Source organism: Pogonomyrmex barbatus, unplaced genomic scaffold (assembly GCF_055798465.1).
Source record: "Pogonomyrmex barbatus isolate J1 unplaced genomic scaffold, ASM5579846v1 scaffold3, whole genome shotgun sequence".
In the NCBI taxonomy this organism is placed as follows: domain Eukaryota; kingdom Metazoa; phylum Arthropoda; class Insecta; order Hymenoptera; family Formicidae; genus Pogonomyrmex; species Pogonomyrmex barbatus.
Window position 1 is genome coordinate 21409274 of NW_028297127.1, and position 22545 is coordinate 21431818.

At 37.9% G+C, this 22545-nt stretch overlaps 1 protein-coding gene across 2 annotated transcripts; it reads left to right on the forward strand.

Moving 5' to 3' along the window:
• Positions 1 to 4931: 4931 nt before the first annotated feature.
• On the forward strand, positions 4932 to 22504 carry mlt (tubulin folding cofactor E like protein mlt). Of its 2 annotated transcripts, none has more exons than XM_011642681.2 (7): positions 4932 to 5355; positions 15932 to 16542; positions 16714 to 17119; positions 18441 to 18610; positions 18901 to 19009; positions 19237 to 19341; positions 19709 to 22504. In XM_011642681.2, exons 2-7 carry the CDS (start codon positions 15944 to 15946, stop codon positions 19859 to 19861), a joined length of 1542 nt encoding a protein of 513 aa, XP_011640983.1. In that variant the 5' UTR covers positions 4932 to 5355; positions 15932 to 15943; the 3' UTR covers positions 19862 to 22504. The 2 variants fall into 2 exon arrangements, with proteins under 2 accessions (XP_011640983.1, XP_088935394.1); XM_089079268.1 differs by lacking the exon at positions 4932 to 5355 and adding an exon at positions 9205 to 9228.
• The last annotated feature ends 41 nt before the right edge of the window (positions 22505 to 22545 follow it).

The window sequence follows — 22545 nt, forward strand, 5'->3', positions numbered from 1 at the left end:
TCAATCGATTATATTTGCTACGACAAATTGAAAATAAATGAAGCGGTAAAAATATAAGTTATAAGATACAGTTCCGAGTGAAGCAAATTCGAAATTACTTATAATAATAAAGAAAATACGATTGATACGATAGTTATAAACGATTCTTCCAATATATAATCCGTCTGGATATTTATAAGGAACATAGTATCTGAGCAATTTCTTCGATTGCATTTTCTCAAAGTTGAATTTAATTTATTTGTATTTTCAGCTTCTGATGTCTCTGTATTACTGTCGTGAGACAATTGTGAAATATTATCAGATTACATCCTCCTCACGTTTATGTACTTAAAATGCTAAGCAATTGTAGATGTTGAAATGTATAGTTTTGCCTTGAAGGATTGCTTTTGAAGAATTTTTCTTTTTGTTTAAAGCGCGAAGGAATCTGCCAATAATTCTATAAAGATTTAAATTAACGTTCAAAGTTAATAAGTAATAAGTTCAAGGCTAAAGGTTCTCAGTCTATCGTTAAAGTATAGAACAGAAATATTAAAATACGTATATATATATATATATATATATATATATATATATATATATATATATATATGGGTGTTATTGATTTAATATTAATGTTGTATTTACATTGTATTGCTTGTGACAATGAACGTTATATTCGACTGGTGATATCATTTAAGGGTTGAATGACTTTGAGATTAATTAATGCAAGGAAACGTTGAATGAAACGAGTTGAAACGAACGAGTATCATTCTTTATTTTGTCGTAGCAGATAGTAATGTGTAACAAATATGATCGAATAAATAATTTATGTTACATATCGTAATTCAGAGCTTTTTATAGACTTACAGCATACGTGTGATCAGCGATCCTTAGAAGCTTAGTATATATAATCATTCACAAGTGCAATTTTGACCAATTTAATGTATGCGAGACATTTCTTTTAGATTTGTACGTATTAACGGTGGTTATTACACAGAAAGTCCTTCCCTCTTTTGCGAAGGCTTCAAGAGTATTATATAAGAGAAATATTGTGTTAAGTCTCAAAAAGATATATACATAAGTTTTCGCAGTGAAAGTATATATTAATCGGTTTTCCCGATTTAATTTAAGAGCGCAGAACTCGAAGAACTTACTGAACATTTTCGACATTTCTCTTATACTTATGTTATTATATATCCAACAGAAAAGTAAATATTATGCAAAATAGAGATAGCAATTAAACAACGTATTTATAAAGCTAACAATTTAAGAAATGTACATACAGTTAAAAAAGTACAATTGGATATTATACTTGATCTTTTCCTTGGTTACTGCAAATATGAAAATCTCATATACGGACGTTTGATTAAATCGATCGGCAATTATCAGAGTATCTTTTTCAAAATTTATGACACCACAACAACAACAACAACAACAACAACAACAATATTTGCGTTATTCGTGATGTATAAAATATTGATAATGTTACGCTAATCCTCATCGTTTTCGCGCAATCTATTATTTGAAAATGGTTTCTCTAGAGCGATCGCAAGAAGAAACAAAGAATTTATAGAGAAATGTCATCACCAACATATAACTTCTTCTTATGTGTCTCTCTCTTGATTTAGTTAAAAAAAGTTTGCAATATTTTTCACGCGGCAGAAATATAAAAGTATCTAAAAAAAATACACACACACACACACACACACACACACACACATTTATATATATATATATATATATATATATATATATATATATACTTCACATAAGATTGTAATCGAAAGACCAAATTAGAGTGCGTCTTTTTTAGAATAGGAATCTTCAAATTATAGGAGGAAAGGGAGGAGGGGATTAGATAGACGCAACTTTCTATCAGGAAAGATCTGGACAAAGGTAAAAAATAAGTTAAACGGTCGACGAACTTTCACTTTTCTGGATTCGAGCAACGTAATTAGCGATTGACATTAGATTCGAGACACATAACGTAAATATGATTGAAAGAATCCACTCTTTCGTAGCATCGATATTGTTCTCGAAGAGGAAGTTAAGGAAAGTACCAACGATGAAAAGCTCAAACTAAACATTTTCAGAAAGCCTCACATTACAACTCATAAGTCTCGCGAGTGATGAGCGCGTATTGCTGCGACTGTTAACATGGCACTCAAAAAAAGCTAATTAGTTTCATAACGCGGTCACATAATATTTATAGTGATGCCAGTAATATGTGTAATTATTGTACGTGTATGTTTACCGCGTTGAGCTTATGAATCGGTAAATTAACGCAGATTAACGACAGGTGGGTTATATAACGTAGAGAACGCGAAGTGAATTCGTTCCGGTTTCTTGATTTGTTTCACCGTTCGAAACGATATTTCTTTAAAAATAAAAGAAGTAGAATAATATATGACACATATAATAATAATAATAATAATAATAATAATAATAATAACAATAATAATAATAATAATAATAATAATAATAACAATAACAGTTCCTTGGAACTGTTATTATATTAAAAAAAGGATTACTGAATCTAGAGAGTATCTCTAGTTTCTATAACTAACTTATAAAAGTATACAGATATGCATATACACATGGATGTGCAAATGATATAATGTATTTAATTACTTTGTGCGTATACCTATCACATTAATTGTAATCCAATCAGTACCATAAATGTGTAATGTATCTAACAAAAAGTATCAAAATGAACAACAGAGTCGTTCAAAGAAATTTTTCGTGTATAATATTTTACAAGTGTGAAAGAGAGGAGAGAGGGAGGAGACGGGAGGAGGAGAGGGGGGGAGAGAGAGAGAGAGAGAGAGAGAGAGAGATTTTGCTTTGAAAGCAGACACGAAGTAAGAGTAGCGTTGTCAGCAAATAGTAGATCGCGGTAAATTCAATATATCGATAAATAATATAGTATAGTATAATATAGTAGTATAGTAATTGTTTAAAGAATGAAAATTAAGTCGTATCTGTAATTATATTTTTTCAGTAATGGCAATCTTACCACCTCACGTTGTAGCAATTTTACAATCTTTCAGCACGTTATTCACATTTATCAGTTTTCTTATGTCGAAAAGCAAGTAGATAATACAGTTTCAAAGTTATTCATTCCCTAATCGTTATAATAATTTTTAGATATTTAGACAGTACGAAAAGATGATTGTTAAAGGGTGCTTTCTAGTTATGGAACACAGTCATATACTATGTGACACAGTGTTACGCAATATTGACCAGCAGCTGAAACACTACTTAACTTTTTTATTTCACCATCAGAGGGATACAGAACAGTCATTTAATAAATTTTTTCAGCCGTGCCAACTCCCACGAGATCATCGATCTTTAATGATTTTAGTATTTTGATGCTGGTATAAGAAATATTGATATTTCAAGAACATATGATCATAAAGTCATGACACAAGAATGATCAATACGTTAATAAGTAAATTATTGTATTGTGCGTACAATACAAGCATTTATGTACTAACATATTATTTACATATATTTATTATTACGTTATCTTTGTAACAAATAATGAAATAATAATAAAGTAAGTGTATGTATGTACTAAATACTTTTTTATGGTCCAGAAACATATCACTCTAAGATCATACAGGAACTAACAAGAAAGAAAAAAACTTGAATGGGAAAATGATATCCACTTCAGTGATACCAAATGCAAAAATGTTGATATGACCATGAAGTGACACAAAACAATGTTTTAGCTATGTATGATTGTGTCGACTTGTGACATAGTTAGAAAGCACTGGATTATACACTGTGTTACACGGTCGCTTGTGTACATTGCACTGAAGAGCATCCAAAGTATAATAAAAGAGACAAATGACAATATTTTACGTTGATTCGATTCATGTATAGCAATCCATTACTCATATAGTGATTGGGGATGAAACATTAATATATATATATATATATATATATATATATATATATATATATATAAAATATCTAAGAAAACGCGATAGAAAATCGCCATGCCAACGCTGGTTATCCGCTTTCCCCTCAACGGTCTCGCTACATGAACATTGCTTCGAGAACATAATGTTTAAATCTTTTGTATAATCTTTTTGGTCTTTTCTATATTTAAATTATATCATCAACCAAAGTAACTTTTCGTGTTCAACAATGCAGTCCCGGGTAACATTCTCCTGATTTACGCACTTCCGTAAGTACAAGATAAGACCGTATAACTTCTTTCACAAACATTGGCGGCATAAATGTATTACGTAACCTGATTCTTGTGTGACATTTTTTTAACTTAGCACGCCTTTTTCTCTTCTCTTTTTTCGCACACATTGGATATTAAATTTACACGTTTCGCAATGTTCTGTCTTGCTGTTTTCGAAAAATGTATAATATATTATATGCGTATATACATGTATATACATATATTTGCAAGTACATTCAGGGTCCAACTTGACATTCGTAAATTGAAATTTTGGATTCGATGGATACGTGTTTTTCTGTTATCAACGGCTGTTTGCAAATTGCTTTGTTTGTTTTCAAAATAAGAGATATGTATCCTTTAAGTATAAATTGAAATTAATATTGGAGAAGGTTGAAGACAATGAGATTTTTGAAATCTCAAATCGCGAAATGGCGAATATTTTTATAGAAAATTACTTCGAGGCATCTTGTCAGGAAATAAAGCTTTCGATCATACGAGTTTTTACATTCGTTGCTGAAGTGGCTGAAAAAAACATTCTATTTTTTCAATGCTTCACATAAAAAAAAAATGCTTATTTTACGAATTGTTGAAAATGATAAAATTGTAAAAGAATCTGGAATTGATAAAAAAAAAAACGCAAAAAGTCCCAAGCAAATTTCATTTTTGGTCTCAAAGACGAAAGGTAGTCGACGGAAGTGCCGCGACTGTTCTCCAGCGACGGGACCACGTGATCGCGATCGCGGGCATCGCGCACGCGCGATGTGGTCGATAATGAACGTCGTGGTCTCGCCGCCTTCGCCACCACCATCATTGCCGCCTCCACCTCCACCGTCAGCCGCTCAGCTGTTTCTGTTTACTAAACAAAGGAGCCAGTTCAACGTTGGATGGCGAACGGTGCATCCGTGCGCGACGCCACTCGTTCATCGCTCGAGAGATCGACAACGACGACGACGACGACGACGACGACGACGAGATTCGAGTCCGCGCGTCGCCGTCAAGTCGCTAACGTTACGCGACGCGATCCGCGAGAAGATACCTCAACTCTGGTCGCTGCAAAGTTCGCAGGCCGCATGCAAAGGAGATAACTCGGAGAGCGTGTGACTACTCCGGGAGAGCGCGGCACCGATCACGGTAAACGCGAAGCGGTGGCTCGAGGTCCGAAGGGCAGCGCGCAAACAGTGAGTAAAAATAAATGTGCGACGTTAGAGTCCCAGGGCCAAGCGGATGCTCCCGTTAGCCCGTCCGCTTAGTCCTTGACACGATTCCTAGCACATTGGATTTTAATAATCTCTCAGGGTTGACAATTTCCATTGATGCGAGAGCTCCCGCGTCCGTGCTCTATACGCCATACGGAAGTAAAGTGTGCGTTCAACGCTCCGCCGCGCCGTTCGTTACGCTCGTTCTCGACACGCGACCGATGTCGCGTTATGATACGTCACGTCGCATTTGGAACACCGCTGAATCCTGCTGAATCCGTGGCGAGCACAGTGCGCAGAGGTTCTTTTCTTTCGACAAGTTTCGCTAAAGGCCAGACGATATGATTTCGGCCGTCGATCTCGTCCGACGTATATGCAATGGATAAGATCCGCGTGATGCCTTTTACATGAGATGCTTTTCCCGGAAAGACTCGTTCCTTGCACTCGCGCGTACAACCGATGGCAGTTTTTAACGTAGATCCCATAGCTATAGATCAAAATCTACGGCTGTGTGTATTTTTGTGTGTGTGTGTGCGCGCGCGCGCGCGTGTGGTGTATGTGTGGGGAAGGGGTGGAGGGGGGGTGCATATATATATATATATATATATATATATAAATATTGTGCGCGCGCGCGCGTGCGTGTGTGTGTGTGTGTGTGTAAAACATTAGCCTTTGCTGATTATATATCATCGAGCGGTATCGATAATTAGATCTTATTGTAAGACGTCGGGAAGAGAGTAACGCTCATCTTGTTCTACACGGTGTTTCAGTTAATACCAACGCTTTTCGCCTATCTTTTCACGACAGTTGATGGGACAATGGCAATGGAACAATGTCAATTTTGCGAAATCTGTCGGTTATGTCTGTCAAAATGCAAATAGACTTTAATCTTTTCCTTGTGATTTTTGCACGGAATATCTTTGTAACTATTTTTTGTAACATTTGAAAATATCAGTTGTCATTCTTATGAAAAAATTAACAAATGTGTTTCAACAAATGTGTCCGTCATATTTTAAATTTGCAATACAAATCGTGACATTCGCAAAAAATTCTCGACTACGAAACGCGAATATTTTTTATTCAATTACTCTTACAATCGGCTTCATTTATTATTATTCTTTCGGTAGCGCATTAAGGATTTAAGGATATTAAAAAAAATATATAGGATACATCTATAATGAGAAAGAAAAGAAAGAACACAAACACATGAACGCACATCGTGAATGCATGGTCAATTTCCGTTTATTATATTTGCGTTTTATATCCCAATCCTCCTGTTTTACACTGGGCTTAGCTACCGAGGGACTACGAATCGATTGCACTACTTCCGTCCGTAATTGCAGCGGAGAAATCACCTTTCCGTTATTTTTGTTCGTTAAACTTCTCCTTTTTGGAGGAAAGAGAAAGAGACGGAAGAACAACATAAAATTCCTCAGCTTGTGCGTGAGATTTTTGATAATCGCGATAATCGCGTATGTTATGCGATTAATTTAGTATTTTCATTGTAAATTGATGAAAATTGTGGTTTCAAAACGACGTAATTAATAATATTAATATATGATCATTTACTATGAACGAAACGATTTATTATGACAAAATATTACATAATATTTAAATGAAGTAGAAAGTAGACGCCTATGATTCTACAGCTGAAATTTATAAATATATATATATATATATATATATATATATATATATAATTTATATAACAGCTTGTGTAATTTTAGTAATCGCGTTGATATACGATATACAATTTAAAAAATGTTCTAAATAGATAATATCGAGATTTGTCAATCGTCATTCGTATCACTGTGTCACCACTAAGAGCAACTTATGCAATTTTTAGCGAACCCATTTACTAGCAAAGACGCCTCTAAACGCTTCATCAATTGCGTAATCGGATTCCAACATATCAATTTAGTGTCCATGTGATTATTTAATAAATTATTATTAATAAATTCAGCACTTCTATACGTAAAAAGAATACAAAGAATATATACCACTCTTATACAAGCTTGTTAATCGAAAGATTACAAGGTCGAGATCAGAAAGAGATTTACACTAATATAATTATAGATTTCTTGCAACTCAATTCCGATTCAATTTAAAAATTAACAAACACCATCTATATATCTTTATCGAGAGACACAAATATTATGTTTCGAAATAAGGGGAATCTACCTTCTTACAGCCTAATGTATATTTATTTTTTTTTTCCGATTAAATCACTAAATTAAGATCAAAGAGATGAAAGTTACAGATTTGCAAATTTTTGGAGAGTGCATTCTAATGCGAGAATTCGCTCAAGTGCGATAATACGCAAATTATTCTGACATTTACGACGGACGCATCGTTTCGAAACGCGTAGTCGCTTTAAGACGTGTTTAAGATCTAATTCAGATTCCCGTTCCATTGACAGCAGTCCTTTCATTCGCGATGATTTAACGCCCTTGTGCAACGGAGTCTATCCTCGTGGCGCATTAAACAGCTTTTTGCATATAGTTTTAGTCGGTAAGATATTATGTAAACGAGAGAAATACTGACGCGCGGATAAAATTCTAAAGCATAAGCTCGTTTTACGTATATACGTTTACAGTATAAAATTTACGAAAACGTCGGGCACACATTCGATTACTAAAATAAAAATAGCAAAATGTAACTGCATCATGTCCTTATAAAGATCAACTGCATCAGTCATTATGAGTTTTTCGATGTAAATCCATATATCCAACTTTACAATCTTCAACTTTACAAAATATATATTTCGTTATGACGTTTTTTCTATTCCTGCATGTACATCTGTACAACACAGCGCGAAGACTGAAATCAAATTAAAAATAAATAAATCGTATGAATTATTCGTCGAAATTGTAAAGATTTGCAAGATTAAAATCGATAATATGACGTTTCGTATAAGATAGATATTGTGAGAATTATACAATCATGCGTAGAATGTTAACTCTTTTCGATATATCGTCATATTTATTCTGCCAATAAAGCCAGATCTTTGAACAAATCGCAAATTGGGTATGATCAGAACGAATCAGAACTAGTTAGTACGCGTTGAAGAAATCTCTCGCGCTAATACTGATTTTCCGCTTACGATGGCGTGACTCCAGAGATTTTCTGCCAGATGAATATTCGAAATTTCCTGTTGTTCCTCGCGCGGTAAAGAAAGCGGATTCCACCTTGGGCGTTCTGCAGAAAGCATTTGTTTTGCGTACGTGGTACACACACACACACACACACACATGCGCGCGCGCGCGCGCGCGCGCAATGAAATTGAAATCTGACAACGGCAACGTAGATAAGCGCTAACAATGAGTGACAATGAGTCATCGGACGTATTATCGGAGAATTAATACGTAATCACAGAGACCGAGCGCAATAATTATTGCCAGGTATAATATTTCTGACACCTATAAAATGCGATTATGCGAATTATTCGATTTCTCGTTCGATTTCTCGTTCGTATACTAAAACCGCAAAACGCTTAAAAAATATGTGGTTATCTCGACGGTATAAAAATAACGGGAATCTTCGCACTCATTTGATTTGGTTTGTAACGCATTTATGTGTTCACGACATATATTTGACGTAAGCATATTTGACCGCATGCTCGATGCCTCGTCGTGGTTGCGTCGCATGTATCGCCCGCACAAAGACCACCGTTTGATCTGCTTAACGTAGCAGTAAGCCGCCGTTAAAACGCACAGTTCTAGTCGAGGCTCAAAAGAGAGAAGTCCGCCGCAACGGACGCGCCATATAGCGTTCCAGTGAACGTCCATCCGGTGTATACACCAGGTGTTCCAGAACTACTGCGCAGCGCTTTAGCCACGAATAGTGGAGCGAGAGGCACGATTGTTTTGCAAACGTTGGACCGTTCTACAAACAGCTCTTGTCTCTCGTGTACCTCAAAATTCAATAGTGTTCACAAGAACGAGATGCGATCTTGTGTTTTTCAAGCAATTCCGTATTTCTAAGTACGAAATCCCCAACCGGGATTTCGAGTTAAGATCTCAAAAATTACATTAAAAACTCGAGTCATATGCTAATTGCGTCCTATCGATCCTCAAATTTTTCTCGAAAGGGAAAATCATTTACGCTTCGATCGAAGAAACTATCTGTGATTCAAGTATCGTTCGCTTTTTTTAATCTTCTTCTTTCACATCCCGTATATATATCTCTTCTCTCTCTCGTCGACGCCGCTTTCCCATGCATATCGTTTTAATTGTCGCGCGTCAATGCGAGGCGGTTTTAGGAAAGTTTCGAGAAAGAAAACCTATTATATTTTAGGAGTTAGAGAGAAAGAGCGGTTAATTAATGTGTATATCTCTAAAGAATTCTCTCAAAGTTGAGACAAGCCGGACATTTGAGGACATCGCTTATCGGTTATCTCGATATTGTCGATAATAGCTGTTGTGTCGCAAAATTGTGCGAGAAAATATTTATATCTGTATTTATTTAAGAAAATGTTTACATCAAAATGTAAATTTATTATTTTCGCTCTTTTTTTTAATTCTTGAGTGATAGAATTGTCTGTGACTGAATTGTCTTCCAAGCATCGGGAAAGACAATTCTTATTTTTGCATCCACACAACGCGATATAGTAGTGCGCATGTGTGCGCGCGCGGTGTGTGTGTGTGTGTGTGTGTATGAGAGAGAGATATACAGATACAAAATTTACTTTTATTTTAATTTTACTTTTATTTTTGGTGTCTTCGAAACCACCTTAAGCATTTCATTTCGGCAAATATATGTGACGCATAAAAGGTTCGCGTCTACATTTTGCTGATCGAATTGCAGCGAGCGACAGCAGCTTTAGAGTCCGAGCTGTCCGGTCTGTTGCAATAAAGGTGTAGATAGAGGCGAGTGGAAAAGGAGTAGAGGAGATACACAGAATACGAATACAGATACAGATACATAGATGCGGATACAGATACAGATACAGATACAGATACAGATACAGATACAGATACAGATACAGATACAGATACAGATACAGATACAGATACAGATACAGATACAGATACAGATACAGATACAGATACAGATACAGATACAGATACAGATACAGATACAGATACAGATACAGATACAGATACAGATACAGATACAGATACAGGTACGTGCATTCATACAATGCGCTCTCGGATCGCGAGTAGAACGCGCGGCAACCTTGAGGAAGCGAGTAATATTCCGCGCGGCTCTCGGCTCGCATTTGCGCAGCAGAGAAGTAGACAGACTTTCGTCAATGTTTCCTCATCGGTTTTCAGACGCGAGGCGAAAAAGTGGCGTTCCGTTTCGACGCATCTCGCACTTTTAGCTACCATTTCGCGGCCAGTGAAAGGACAGCCAAAGCTTCTTTACTTGCCTAATCCGTTATTTCATTTCCGCGATGCGACATCCCCAACAAGGGAGAGACAAAGGACGAGGGAAAGAAAGGAGAGAAGAGATGACAAAATGTTTATCACGCGCTGATGCTGTTTAGCGAATATCCTTATTCTCTTTCTCTTTTCTATTTCTCTTTGTTTTGCAAACATTGCAAACTCCTATCTCTCCTACGGAATATCTCACTAATCGAATGATTTTATTATGCCGCTTGCGTTTTGTATAATGATGCTTTGTATTTTCCGTTATACACAACGCAGAAATAAACGTTCTCAGGGAAGGGAGTACTGCGTAATGGCGAGTAGAGATACTTGGATGCGAAAACACATGCGTTCGCCAAAGATTTTTGCGTTCGATAGATATCGATTCAGATTTCTTTTTTCAAAAATTTCAAAAATTTATCGCGTTACTCGCGTTGCACACTTGAGAATTTATCATGCCTGCATACATCTTGAAACTTTCGGAATGTGGAAGCGCGAAAGAGATCAGGAATAAATCTACCTTAGACGTTTTACCAGGCAATTGTATAATTTGCAACTTAATTTTAGCAACAATTTACGCAACGACGTTGTAGAACGGATGGCTCGAAACTTTTCGATTGTCAAATCTTTTTCGAATCTTTTCCGAAGCGCACGGTGGAACCTCCCCCCCCCCCCTCTCTCTCTCTCTCTCTCTCTCTCTCTCTCTCTCTCTCTCTCTCTCTCTCTCTCGGTTCATGAGGAATGCGAAGAAGGTCAGCCGCGTCTTTTCCGGCGCTTACGCATCGTGTAAATACAACCCGACTGACCCACTGCGCCAACGATTCTCGCTGACATTTCGTAACCATCACTGTCGTATATTTAGCGTTACGTTACGTACGACCACAGCGCGGGAGAACGGGACAGCTGTAGTAGGAGGTTTCTTGATATCGTTCAAGCTTCGCGATTCAGCCAATTGTCAGCTGCCGCTCATGACTGCATACGATATAACTATGGACGTGCTTATCGGTGTTTTGTTCACCGTGTTTATCTTTGCGTCATCATTTTGTTCAGTTCATATGACTCTTCCGTCAGGATGATGAAACTAATGTCCACTAACTCATGTCTCTTTCTATCAATGTAAATTAATCTCGGTTTATCTTTTTTTTTTCTTCAATTCTAAAAACTAGAGAGAAAGATAAGAATAGATTAAACGTTTTATTAGAGAGAGATTTGTATTGGTAGAAATGAATATTAAGAGAATATTCTTTTACAATACATATTCACAAACTTTTTTCTAACGCAATAAAACACAAATCTGTTTTTTTATTATGGCACAACATGTACATTTAACATATTTCTATACTTGTATACTTCTGAGAATCGTAAGAACGCAATCCGCATTTAATTATTTTATCAACGGCTGGTGATTCATGTATATTGTACGTTTTTTTTATTGCTTTTGTACGTGAAAGGTATATGAAACAAAAAATATGTTAATGTTTTTATCAACGCGTTGACGCACGTTTATGCTTTAAAGATTTTGCAATTTGCGCACCTTTGTCCACGATAGATTCCGTTTTGGATTTCTCGATATTCGGACTTTGCTTTCGGCAATCGGCAAACAGAAGTGTATCGCTATCTTCTAAATCGAAACATATCTGCAACTAGCGTGAAATTACACAAACGTAGAGAGTGAATCTTGGCTCGGTACAGTCGTATTTCACTTGCGGCTTCCGTAAATTACAAAAGGCTGTGTTTAGATCCACGCACGCGGCGTTTCACTCTTGCTTTTCTATTTTATTGCCGGTCGCGGATGTATGTAGGTCCGATTTGTAAATAGCGTGATTTCACGGACCAGTCTAAAGCGCCGCGCGTTAAGCAACGCGCTCAGGAAACATGCAATCGTTAACACGTAAATTATTTTTCTCGTCTGGAGTTAAAATATAAAAATTTACATAAATTCCTTTTTCTCGTATTTATACAAAAGATATTCATATTTATATCGACACGACAATTTTCTAATTGTGCATCCATTTTATTTGGCGAAAATATCGCGTGTCAGCGCGAAGACCATCCGCGAACAGAGAAGACAACACGTCAGTTATATTTCTCGTGGCAGATTTGCCATTGCGACAAAACAGGCGATCCTCAGAGACGTGTCCACTGACCGTTGCGGACTTTCGCGACTCCCGTTGATAGAGCAACGCGCCTCCGTCACGACTCCGTCACTGCGTCCGTAACGCGGTGCATTGCACGGGTCTTGCTAGAGACCTCTCCCTCTCACACACACACACACACACACACACACACACACACACACACACACACACACACACACACACGCACACGCACACACGCACGCACGCACACGCACGCACACACACGCGCGCGCGCGCGCGCGCGCGCGCGCGAAGCCGCGGAGCGGAGAAAGTTAATTTCGCATGGCCGTTGAACCGATATCGCTGCTATTACGCCGCTTACGGGGAAGCGGAGAGTAACCGCGCGCGCGCACGCGGACACGGTTGGACCAATTTAGACCGCTTCTAGGCCAGTCACGTCTTATTCGATTCTATGGCTGGTATCATCGTCCATTCGACGTCGATTCGCGCGTTCGTCTATTCGTCGCCGTTCGCGCCGCCGTTCGACTCGGGGATCATTTGCGGATCGAAACTAGCGCATCCCGAATTAACTCTTTACGATCTGACTTAGAAAAGCTCGCCGGTTTTGTTTCGCTCCAGCGTTGGACCCTGCCTAAAGAAACGTGTCTGAATTTCCGGCCAAGCTGATTGACTGAAAGAAAGCCCAGCTTTTTTTGCCATTTTATGTTTCATTCGTAACATTTGTTTTGTCTCGAAAAAGTTATTTTTCGTATCAAAAGTTATTTTTCTTTTTTGTTTTCTTTTATTAAATTGTATTCGTACAAATGTTTCTTCTTTTTTAAATAACAATTAAGTTGCGCGAGACCAAGCTGAATAGAATCCTCTAGAAAGATTATAATAGAGAGGTTAAAGTATAATAATTTGTTCAACGATGAATATTTACGTAGGTCGTAGATCTTGCATTAACCACATTGTGAAGATATAATAAAAAAAGAAAACGTAAATTTTAACGAGAATGTCTCTTGAAAACGCACGTTGCGATGTAACGTAATATCTTTCTTATGTAAAATCACAATCGCAATCGCAATCGCAATTTGGCGATACATTCAGCAAAAACGAGAATGGCTCCTTGCACGTACATGCCTTTCGCCGAACTAACGTAGTCTTTCGTTTTGCGCGTAGGCGCAATAATCGGTATAATCGTCATATAAAAGTCTATAATTGATCTATCGTGCGGTCAGGATTGCGTTTTATTAGTACCCAAATTCTAATCTCGACAGATATTCGCGTACGAACGATGTCATATAATGACAGAAATGTCTCGTCCCCTATCGACGGACACGATTCACGACATTTCGATATTCCAAATCGTGTCAGACACTCGCTCATTATCATACTTTCGCAAGAAGAAATGCAAAAGTCACTCTCCTCGATCTCGTCCCCCCCCCCCCTCCTTCCCCTGATAATGATGAAAATGTCTTCGATCGCGCGCATTATATAGAGTCAGTCAAGTATGTATGACAGTTGCGACACGTGGAAGATGTGATTCAATGACGGTCGTTATGCACAGTGAGGACCGAGTCGTTGAATGACCGGAGTCGTCGTATATAGCGCGCATAGAAAGAACGTTTATCACCGGTCATCGGAGACGTGGCAATCCGACTACGTATTAACAATCATGCCACAGGCAGGTTAATAGATCGGAAAGTCCATCCAAACGGCCACGACGTCGCCGTCACTCATCATACTTGAATTGTCCTTGCGCTCGAGAAATCGCGATACGTGGAAAGTCGTCGAGAACTCTTTCCCTAATGCGATGTCAATTATAATGCTTCAGACGAAACGTTGAAAGATAGAAGGAAAGAGTGAAAGCGCAGATCGATAACATTCGCAGAGATGATAATTTAATGATGTAATGATGGCAAAATTTTTTGTCATCAAAGTACTTTTCAAGTATCTTTTTAAAATGTGTCTATGTGTTCCTTACGTACGTTCCTTACGTTTCTAATATCTAAATTTCGTTTCTACGCTTCTTATTCTAATTTCTAAAAAGTTTTCAAAGAACAGATTGCAAATTCTGGAAGAATTATTATTTGCTCGAGAAATACAATTGTTCGATTTAAATCAAATTCCATTTTTAAATACTTTTCAAAATTTTATTGTAATCGTGAGATACCTATCACCTCAGGTATCATGGTACCACGAATCTTTGTGCCCACAATCTAATGCCAACAATGTTTTGTTTTTAAAAGGATTGAATTTTGAAAGAAATGTCCTGTGTAAAAGTATCGAAATATTTCTTTTTCTTCGTGCACTCTCGTACAAACATAATCGTCAACTTTTCGGGAATAATTTTTCTCATAGTCAACACGAGACACGCTAGTGGGACAGGTTCGAGATCACTTCGAGTTGTCTCTGGGTGCCGACTCGCGTGGGCGAGTCGGGACGCGATCACGAGGAATCATTTTGTCGAGTGTTGGAGAACCAGTACCGCGTGCGCTTCTCGGCTGCTGCGCAAAAAGACAATGGCGTGACCTTAGCGGATATGGCGAGACCAGATTCTACATGTCTCGAGGATGCGAGAACCCGACTCGCCAGAAACCTTTTTCCTTCTTCCTTTTTCCTTCTTCCTTTTCTATTCCGTTAGCGGCGTCGCTTTGCGTTATTTGGTCTGTACTGTGAATGTTTGTTTCTTGTTCGTTTGTATTTCTAGTCGTTGTAAGAATTACAATTTATTTTTATTCATTTCTGAAAGCTCTTTCTACGTATAATTTTACTTTTTCTTCCTTAGATCTGATCTTCAGGATCTAGGAAGAAAAAGGAAAATTTTTTTCTGGAAATTATTTCAAGATAATGCAGCTGAGAGTTATTGGATGCATTGTGACAGATATTTGTCTTATTACGCCCCCCCGTCCCCCCCCCCCACACACACACACACGCACACACACGCACGCAAACACACAATTATTGTATTGATAATAATCAAAATAAAAAATCTCAATGACAAGAATGAAGAAAGGTGATATTTTCCTTTTCTTAATTAAGAAAATTTGTCATAATTATATCCCTCATTATTCATGCAATATAAGCCCTTCCGCAATTTTTTAGAATGCTGTAAAAATGCCGTCGTTGCTGGAAGCGTTGGAGCTCAAGTACGGCAGCTCAACGACGGACTGTTCATTAACGGACGATGAGGCAGAGTCCGGTTCGCCTAAGGCTGCCTTGTCGGTAAGCATCTTCATCCCCAAGAAGTCCCCACGTCACACGGTGCCGGCGTTACTGGTTCTCCAGGACTGCGACATCGAGTCGGCGGGCAGCGACGCTGAGAAACTCCGTAGCAAGTGTAAAAATGTCGAGGAACTTGATCTGGCGCAGAACAAGCTGTCACAATGGACGGAAGTATTTGGTATCTTGCAACACATGCCCAAGATCAAGTTTGTAAACTTGAGCTTCAACTGTCTCGCAGAGGTGTTGGAAATCAAACATGGTAACTACGATCTTTTGAGGAATCTTGTGCTTAACGGCACCAGGGTTTCGTGGTCGACGGTGCAGGGACTGGTGCGGCTCTTGCGCAATTTGGAGGAACTCCACTTGTCCTTGAATGAATATAAAACGGTGGATCTGGATTATCAAAAGCCAGAGAATGTGAATCCGGCGCTAAAGAAATTACACTTTACCGGCAATCCGGTAGAAATTTGGAACGAGATCTCGAAGTTGGGGTAAATCACACGCGATCCTATTTTAATATCAATAGTTGGAAAATTTATTAATTTGTGATATAGAGTAAGATATGATTATTCCGTCAACATGACTCTTTCATTTATATGTCTGAATGTATAATTAACCTTCATTTCGAAAAATTTGTTATTGGACGTTGTGTACTCTTTTAGGTATGTATTTCCAAACTTGAAGAGTCTCGTTCTCGCCGAATGTCCGATCAAGTCGCTTGGATTGGAGGAAAATCGGAATTTGTCAAACGAGGATGGCCGTCGAATGAAGGAAGAAAGTCATGGACAGGACAACGAGAATATGAATCATTTCGATGCGGACGAACATACGACATCGTCGACAGACGAGAAGGGAAATAGGATATTCGACAGTAAGGTCAATTACGATAGATCCGAGTCGAAGCCGGAATCCAATGGAATGACCATAGAGTCGCCCCACGATCCCTTCAGGATGTTAAGGTTTTTGAATGTAAATGGTACCCTACTGTCGACCTGGGACGAAGTCGAAAGACTCGCCAGGTTTCCCGCGCTCAAGTCGCTCCGAATCCAAGGTTGTCCGCTTTTCGAGGTAGGTAGTTTTCAGTCTCTTGACGATCGAAAATCGAAAGATTTTGCGTTATGTTCGCTGTTGAAAAAAAAAAAAAAACTTGATTCTAATTCTACATTTTTTGTATATGAAGCGAGTGTGTAAAGAAGGATAACAAATGCGATTGCGGCTTTAATCAAATTAATTAAGCAATTTCAGCTCTTGTCTTTCCAAGTGTATGATATGTTAAATAAAAATATGAAAATTCAAATTATATAAAATTTATATAAAATATTTTAAATTTTCTGTATTTTAAATATGAGATAAGAAATGTATTTTTACCGAGTGACGGAGATCAATCATGACGAAAGATAGTTATAACACATGCGATAATTGAAATTAATTAATTACTTGTTACAAATACCAATAAAATAATATGAGATGTAATGTAAAATTATTATCCCATAGAAAGGGAAAGATCGAAGAGGTATTCGTTGCAAGATATGATGTAAATATACCGTTCTAAAATAAATGCCCATTTTCGCTTTTAAAGTGCATCAGTGTCAAGTTTGACACGTACTTATTGATAAACGGATCAAAGACACATGTTTAATCCGCGTTGCATCAAAATTATTAGTAATTATCTGAGAAAAGCATGTTCTAATTAGAACTCTTTCCGCACTGGAGCATGCAGCGATTGTTGAAGTTTGGCACGTGTTCAAACATAGATTTGTGCACAGATTAATGCAACGTGGGTTCCGAAAAAACGAGTTCTTGGAATTGATAGACGGACTTTGCAAGCACTTCCCAACATGTAGTCAAGTGTCAAGTGAATTTGGTATTAATAGAACGAAAAATAAAATTCGCTGTTTGTGTTTAAAACGAGGAGCCTTGTTATTTTATATGGGAGAACCGGAATTAGAGATAAATCAACATATCACCGTGTTCATTAAAGCTATAAGCGTAATACGCGATAGCCTTGAGAGAGACCAGTTTTGCAGTGGAATGTGTTTCCTATTCTTAAAGTTACAGATGTCTATAACTACAAATCGCTTTTTTACTATTACAGTTTGACGAATTCTTTTATGATTGATTAGAAAGTAATATTTTGTGTATTTATATTTTATTCAAATTTACGTAATTGTTCCGAAAGTAAGAAAACGAAAATTATTCATTTTAGAGAAAATGTGAAGTATTTGTAATTTTCCAAGATACAAATGTCCGCAACTTTTTATTTTAATATTGCTTAAATTTACATTAATACATTCAACTTTATCGCACGAACTTGATCGATAAGCGAATTTTCGTCCACTCTGCTCTATATATATATATATATATATATATATCGTTTAACACTTCCCAGAGTCCACGGGAGTACACGGAACACGAGAGGCGGCAGTTACTAATAGCACGACTGCCAAACGTCGAGACTTTGAACGGCGGCGGTGTAATATCGTCTCAAGAGCGCGAGGACGCGGAGAGAGCCTTCATACGTTATTACATGGACAAGCCGGAAGCCGACCGGCCCGAAAGGTAAGTTTCGACTCGAGTTCATCAAGTTTGAAGTCTCGGCCGTCCTTGATAATCGAGTCTCTAAATCGAGTCTCTAAATCGAATCTCTACTTGTTTCTAAGCTGCAATGTGAGCTGCACGCAGCTCTTTAAATGCAAATTCCGGTTTTCTTTGCGAATGAGCCCCGTCCTCATTCAGGCGATTTCGAACTCGGGGCTTCACCCGCGAGGGAGAATCTATTCTCGTTTCACGGTCACGCTTGCTCCTTTACCGCTCACGGAAAGACCCAACTTAACTTCTTCGATTTTCAGATATTCCGAGCTCGTGGCTATTCACGGAAAGTTGGATCCTTTGGTGAACGTAGATTTGACACCGGAGAAAAGGGTCAAGGTTACCTTCACTTACGGTGATCTCGTCGAGGTATTTAATTTCATATTCGGTTTCATTACTTTAGATAGGCACATCGCGGACGTTAGTAACAGCGGAGTTTTCCACTAATTTTGTAACTTATCTCGAACATTGCTCGAACATTCGGAAATTGATTCGGAAAGCAATTTATCTTGTTTTACAAGTTTTACTTTTGCAACTACTCGCAAATAAAATTGTCATGCCGGAATGATCGATCACAAACAATTTCATGCTTTCAGATACGATCGGTGGATGTATATAGAACAGTTTTCGAATTAAAAACCAAGTTGGAAAGTATGGTGAAAATTCCTGCCAATAGAATGAGACTTTTCTACATTGATCAGGTGAGTTGTTTTCAGTTTTGTATTAATTAAACGACTTTAATATTGTTCACAGAACATTTGATATCTCGGTCGATACTTTGCAAAACTTAAAGTAGCGACATATAAATTGCGTCCAAATCCTCCCAAACGATCCTCTTATTCCAATCTGCATCTAGATTCAATTGCAATTTCTCGAGATATAATACTAGGTACAAAGCCGAATTCTTAATGTACACATGACACTTTATTTACATCTACACTAATTATCAAGAATTTATCTTAATCGTCTTAATTTATCTTAAAAAAAATTTACCCAATAAATATGGATGTCGCGTATACCGTCGCGATGATACGAAAGAGACGTAATTCGATCGAATTAATATTTTAGGAAATGAAGACGCAATACGGACCGGAGGAAATGCTATATCCAAACAAGCAGCTCTATCGATACAATATTAGGAACGGCGACGAGATCATCATCGACAGTAAACTGAATCGATTCGCGTCGACATCTTCGGCCACATCTTCTATTCGTTCCTGAGAAGAAGAGCACCGAGTGAATCGTGCGGTATTGAAGAAATCCGATAATTTCTCGGGTTGATCTCCCCGTATAGCTTTACGATGCGACACTCGTCGGTGAATCGGTAACAACTTTGTTACATATCGATAGAGACGCACCGCGCGCACCGCGCATTTTCACAAAATCGCGTTTGCTGATACCGCGGATCTGAGCACGAAAACAACAATTATTACAATCGAGGAAAGGCAATTCGGGAGTGTTTCCCTACGCAAAAGTACAGAGAGAATTATGTATAGGAATTATGTATTATGTAGGAGAATTAGAAATTTGCGAATGTTCAATGTTACTTTAAGCCGCAAATATTTCAGAAATAATAACGGATCGATGATTACAATACGAAAAATTGGAGAAGACTCGATAGATTCTTCTCCAGCAAAAAAAGCAAAATTGCTTAAGATCAACCAAATGTTTCTTCGTATGTTTCAACATTTTCGGAAAAACATTGTGGATTATCAATGTCAATGTACTTTGGTCGCAGCAAGAAGTCGGGATTATAGATAATTATTTTCTCGCGTAATAAACTTATCCAAATCTCGACGTATTTTAAACTTAAATCTACGCTACTAACGGGCCTGATACGAGTAGATAAGATAATTACGAAGATTATTATTGCGTCCAGTGTACGCGCGTACACACTTAGATTGCACTTAGATGGATAGTTAGTCATTTCTTTCTCTTTTCTTTAACAATAGCAATTCTCATCTGCTTAAGAGATGAGAGAGCAGAATTGTACATAGCGAATTTCAATTTCCAGCCAAATTCGATATAACTGCGACGTGAGGGGGATCTCATTTCCTCGGTGAGAAGGAGAATAATAGGAATTCATAGAGGAAGATAATTCGACTTATCTTAGGACGATGCCAACGACGAGTGTAATGAGACGCGCCATTAAGGCTGTCATCAAGAGAGACGAAGAGAACGAAATATTTTTGTAGAGATCGCGGACGGTTATTCTTAAAGAAAGTATAAGATCTACTTGTTCACGAGTGCGTTTTGCTCCTCGATTGAATATCGGGCAATGATAAAAATATATAGCGCCATTTGCAGTCGCATCTTTGTCGCGCACGCATTTGTACCCGAAAAAATGCGTGTGTGCCTCTTTCACGAAGATCATTTGCCTAAAAAGCAAAGGAAAACCTCGCGCGAAATTCTCAAGTGTTTAAAGAGATATAGAGATAGATAGTACGTGCATCGCTGATTCGCAAAGCGTCCACTTGTTTGTCGTTATCGTCTCGACAAATGAGACAAATCTGTCTTTCGAAGGTGATATATTATTTAAACGTAAATTCTTTCTTTTCTTCATTTGCAAACTCGGCGCGAGATTAAAACGCACAAGTCTCATCGGTTCGCAAATGGTAATGCGAATCGTAACGAATGTGTCCCGCGAAATGCGAGGAAAAATTTGTGTGAAATCGTGCGAATCCTGCGAAAGTGATGTCGCGCTGTTATCGTTTATTCTCGATGTGTACTTAATTACAAGTATAACGTCACGTGGTGTGCGTGACTTCGTCTCGAAGTGAAATCGCGACACATAAATAGCAGTATAGCAGTATAGCAGATAAGATTGATATAAATTTCAGATGTGATAACAACGGCGACATTGATCGCGATTTACAGTACATGCGTATATATGTACCATTTTAATTTTCGAAAGTATATATATCTTTTTTCTCTTTCTAAATGCTACAAGTATCCCCTATATGTCTCGTTGTATTTATAGTTTATTTAGAGCACGAATGAGTTCGCGAAAGAAGCTAAATAGAATGTTGCATTGAATGTTGCTTTGTCTTCGAACTCGCCGGCATCACCGTGTCGTGACATTTTCGATCGAACGTCAAAGAGAAAGAAAATACGGACGGTGCGTATATCAAGTTTCAATTTCTTTGCTCACAAGCGATGAAGCTTGAGGAGTCACTTAGTGCCTGCCTTTTACGTACTAACGTACTAATTCAGATACTTCTAACGCTCACTGCCCTGTGAATACGATAAGATGTAATAACGAAATGACGAGGATCTCGATACTGTAACGAGAAACGTAGACCGAATTCTTACAGTCATAAAAAATCCTAGTTTGTCAAAATTTGCAATAATCAAAGTTTTATCATAATAGTATTAATAATTTTTCAAATGTAATAACTATTAAGAAATGAGACTCGCCGAGTATTTGGTAATAAAGAGTAATATATGAATCGCGAACTTCCGATTCGCGGTTTTATTCGGCGACGTTGAGGATCATCAGTTGAGATTCTTGCGAATAGTCGCGAAAGACGTGGCTGAAAAAATTTGGTCGAATGTTTCTCGCGGAGATTGGAGAAGCACCGCGAGATAGTCAGGGAAACGCATCAACTATAGAGTTTCAATGCCACTTCGCGCCTTGTCTTCGCAGCGTAAAGAACATGAATGCTGTAGTCGATGTAAACAACGGAAAATGAAAATGAATCAGGAAGGAGAACAAGGACGGGACTGGTAGTGGGATCTTACGACGCACGTGTGTCTAGTCTCGGAAAAGGAACTCTGCATTACTTTCATTTTATAAAATACAATCCGTTTTTGTGCTGGCGCAAATGTACGTGTACTAATGAAATAAATCGTTTATATGGAAAACCATTTCCCAATCTTGAATCCGATATTTCTCTCGATAACGC

Coding starts and splice junctions, on each gene's coding strand:
- mlt (XM_011642681.2), top strand. CDS start 15,944: ATGCCGTCGTTGCTGGAAGCGTTGGAGCTCAAGTACGGCAGCTCAACG. Junction 16,543..16,713: donor AACGAGATCTCGAAGTTGGG/GTAAATCACACG, acceptor GTACTCTTTTAG/GTATGTATTTCCAAACTTGA. Junction 17,120..18,440: donor AAGGTTGTCCGCTTTTCGAG/GTAGGTAGTTTT, acceptor AACACTTCCCAG/AGTCCACGGGAGTACACGGA.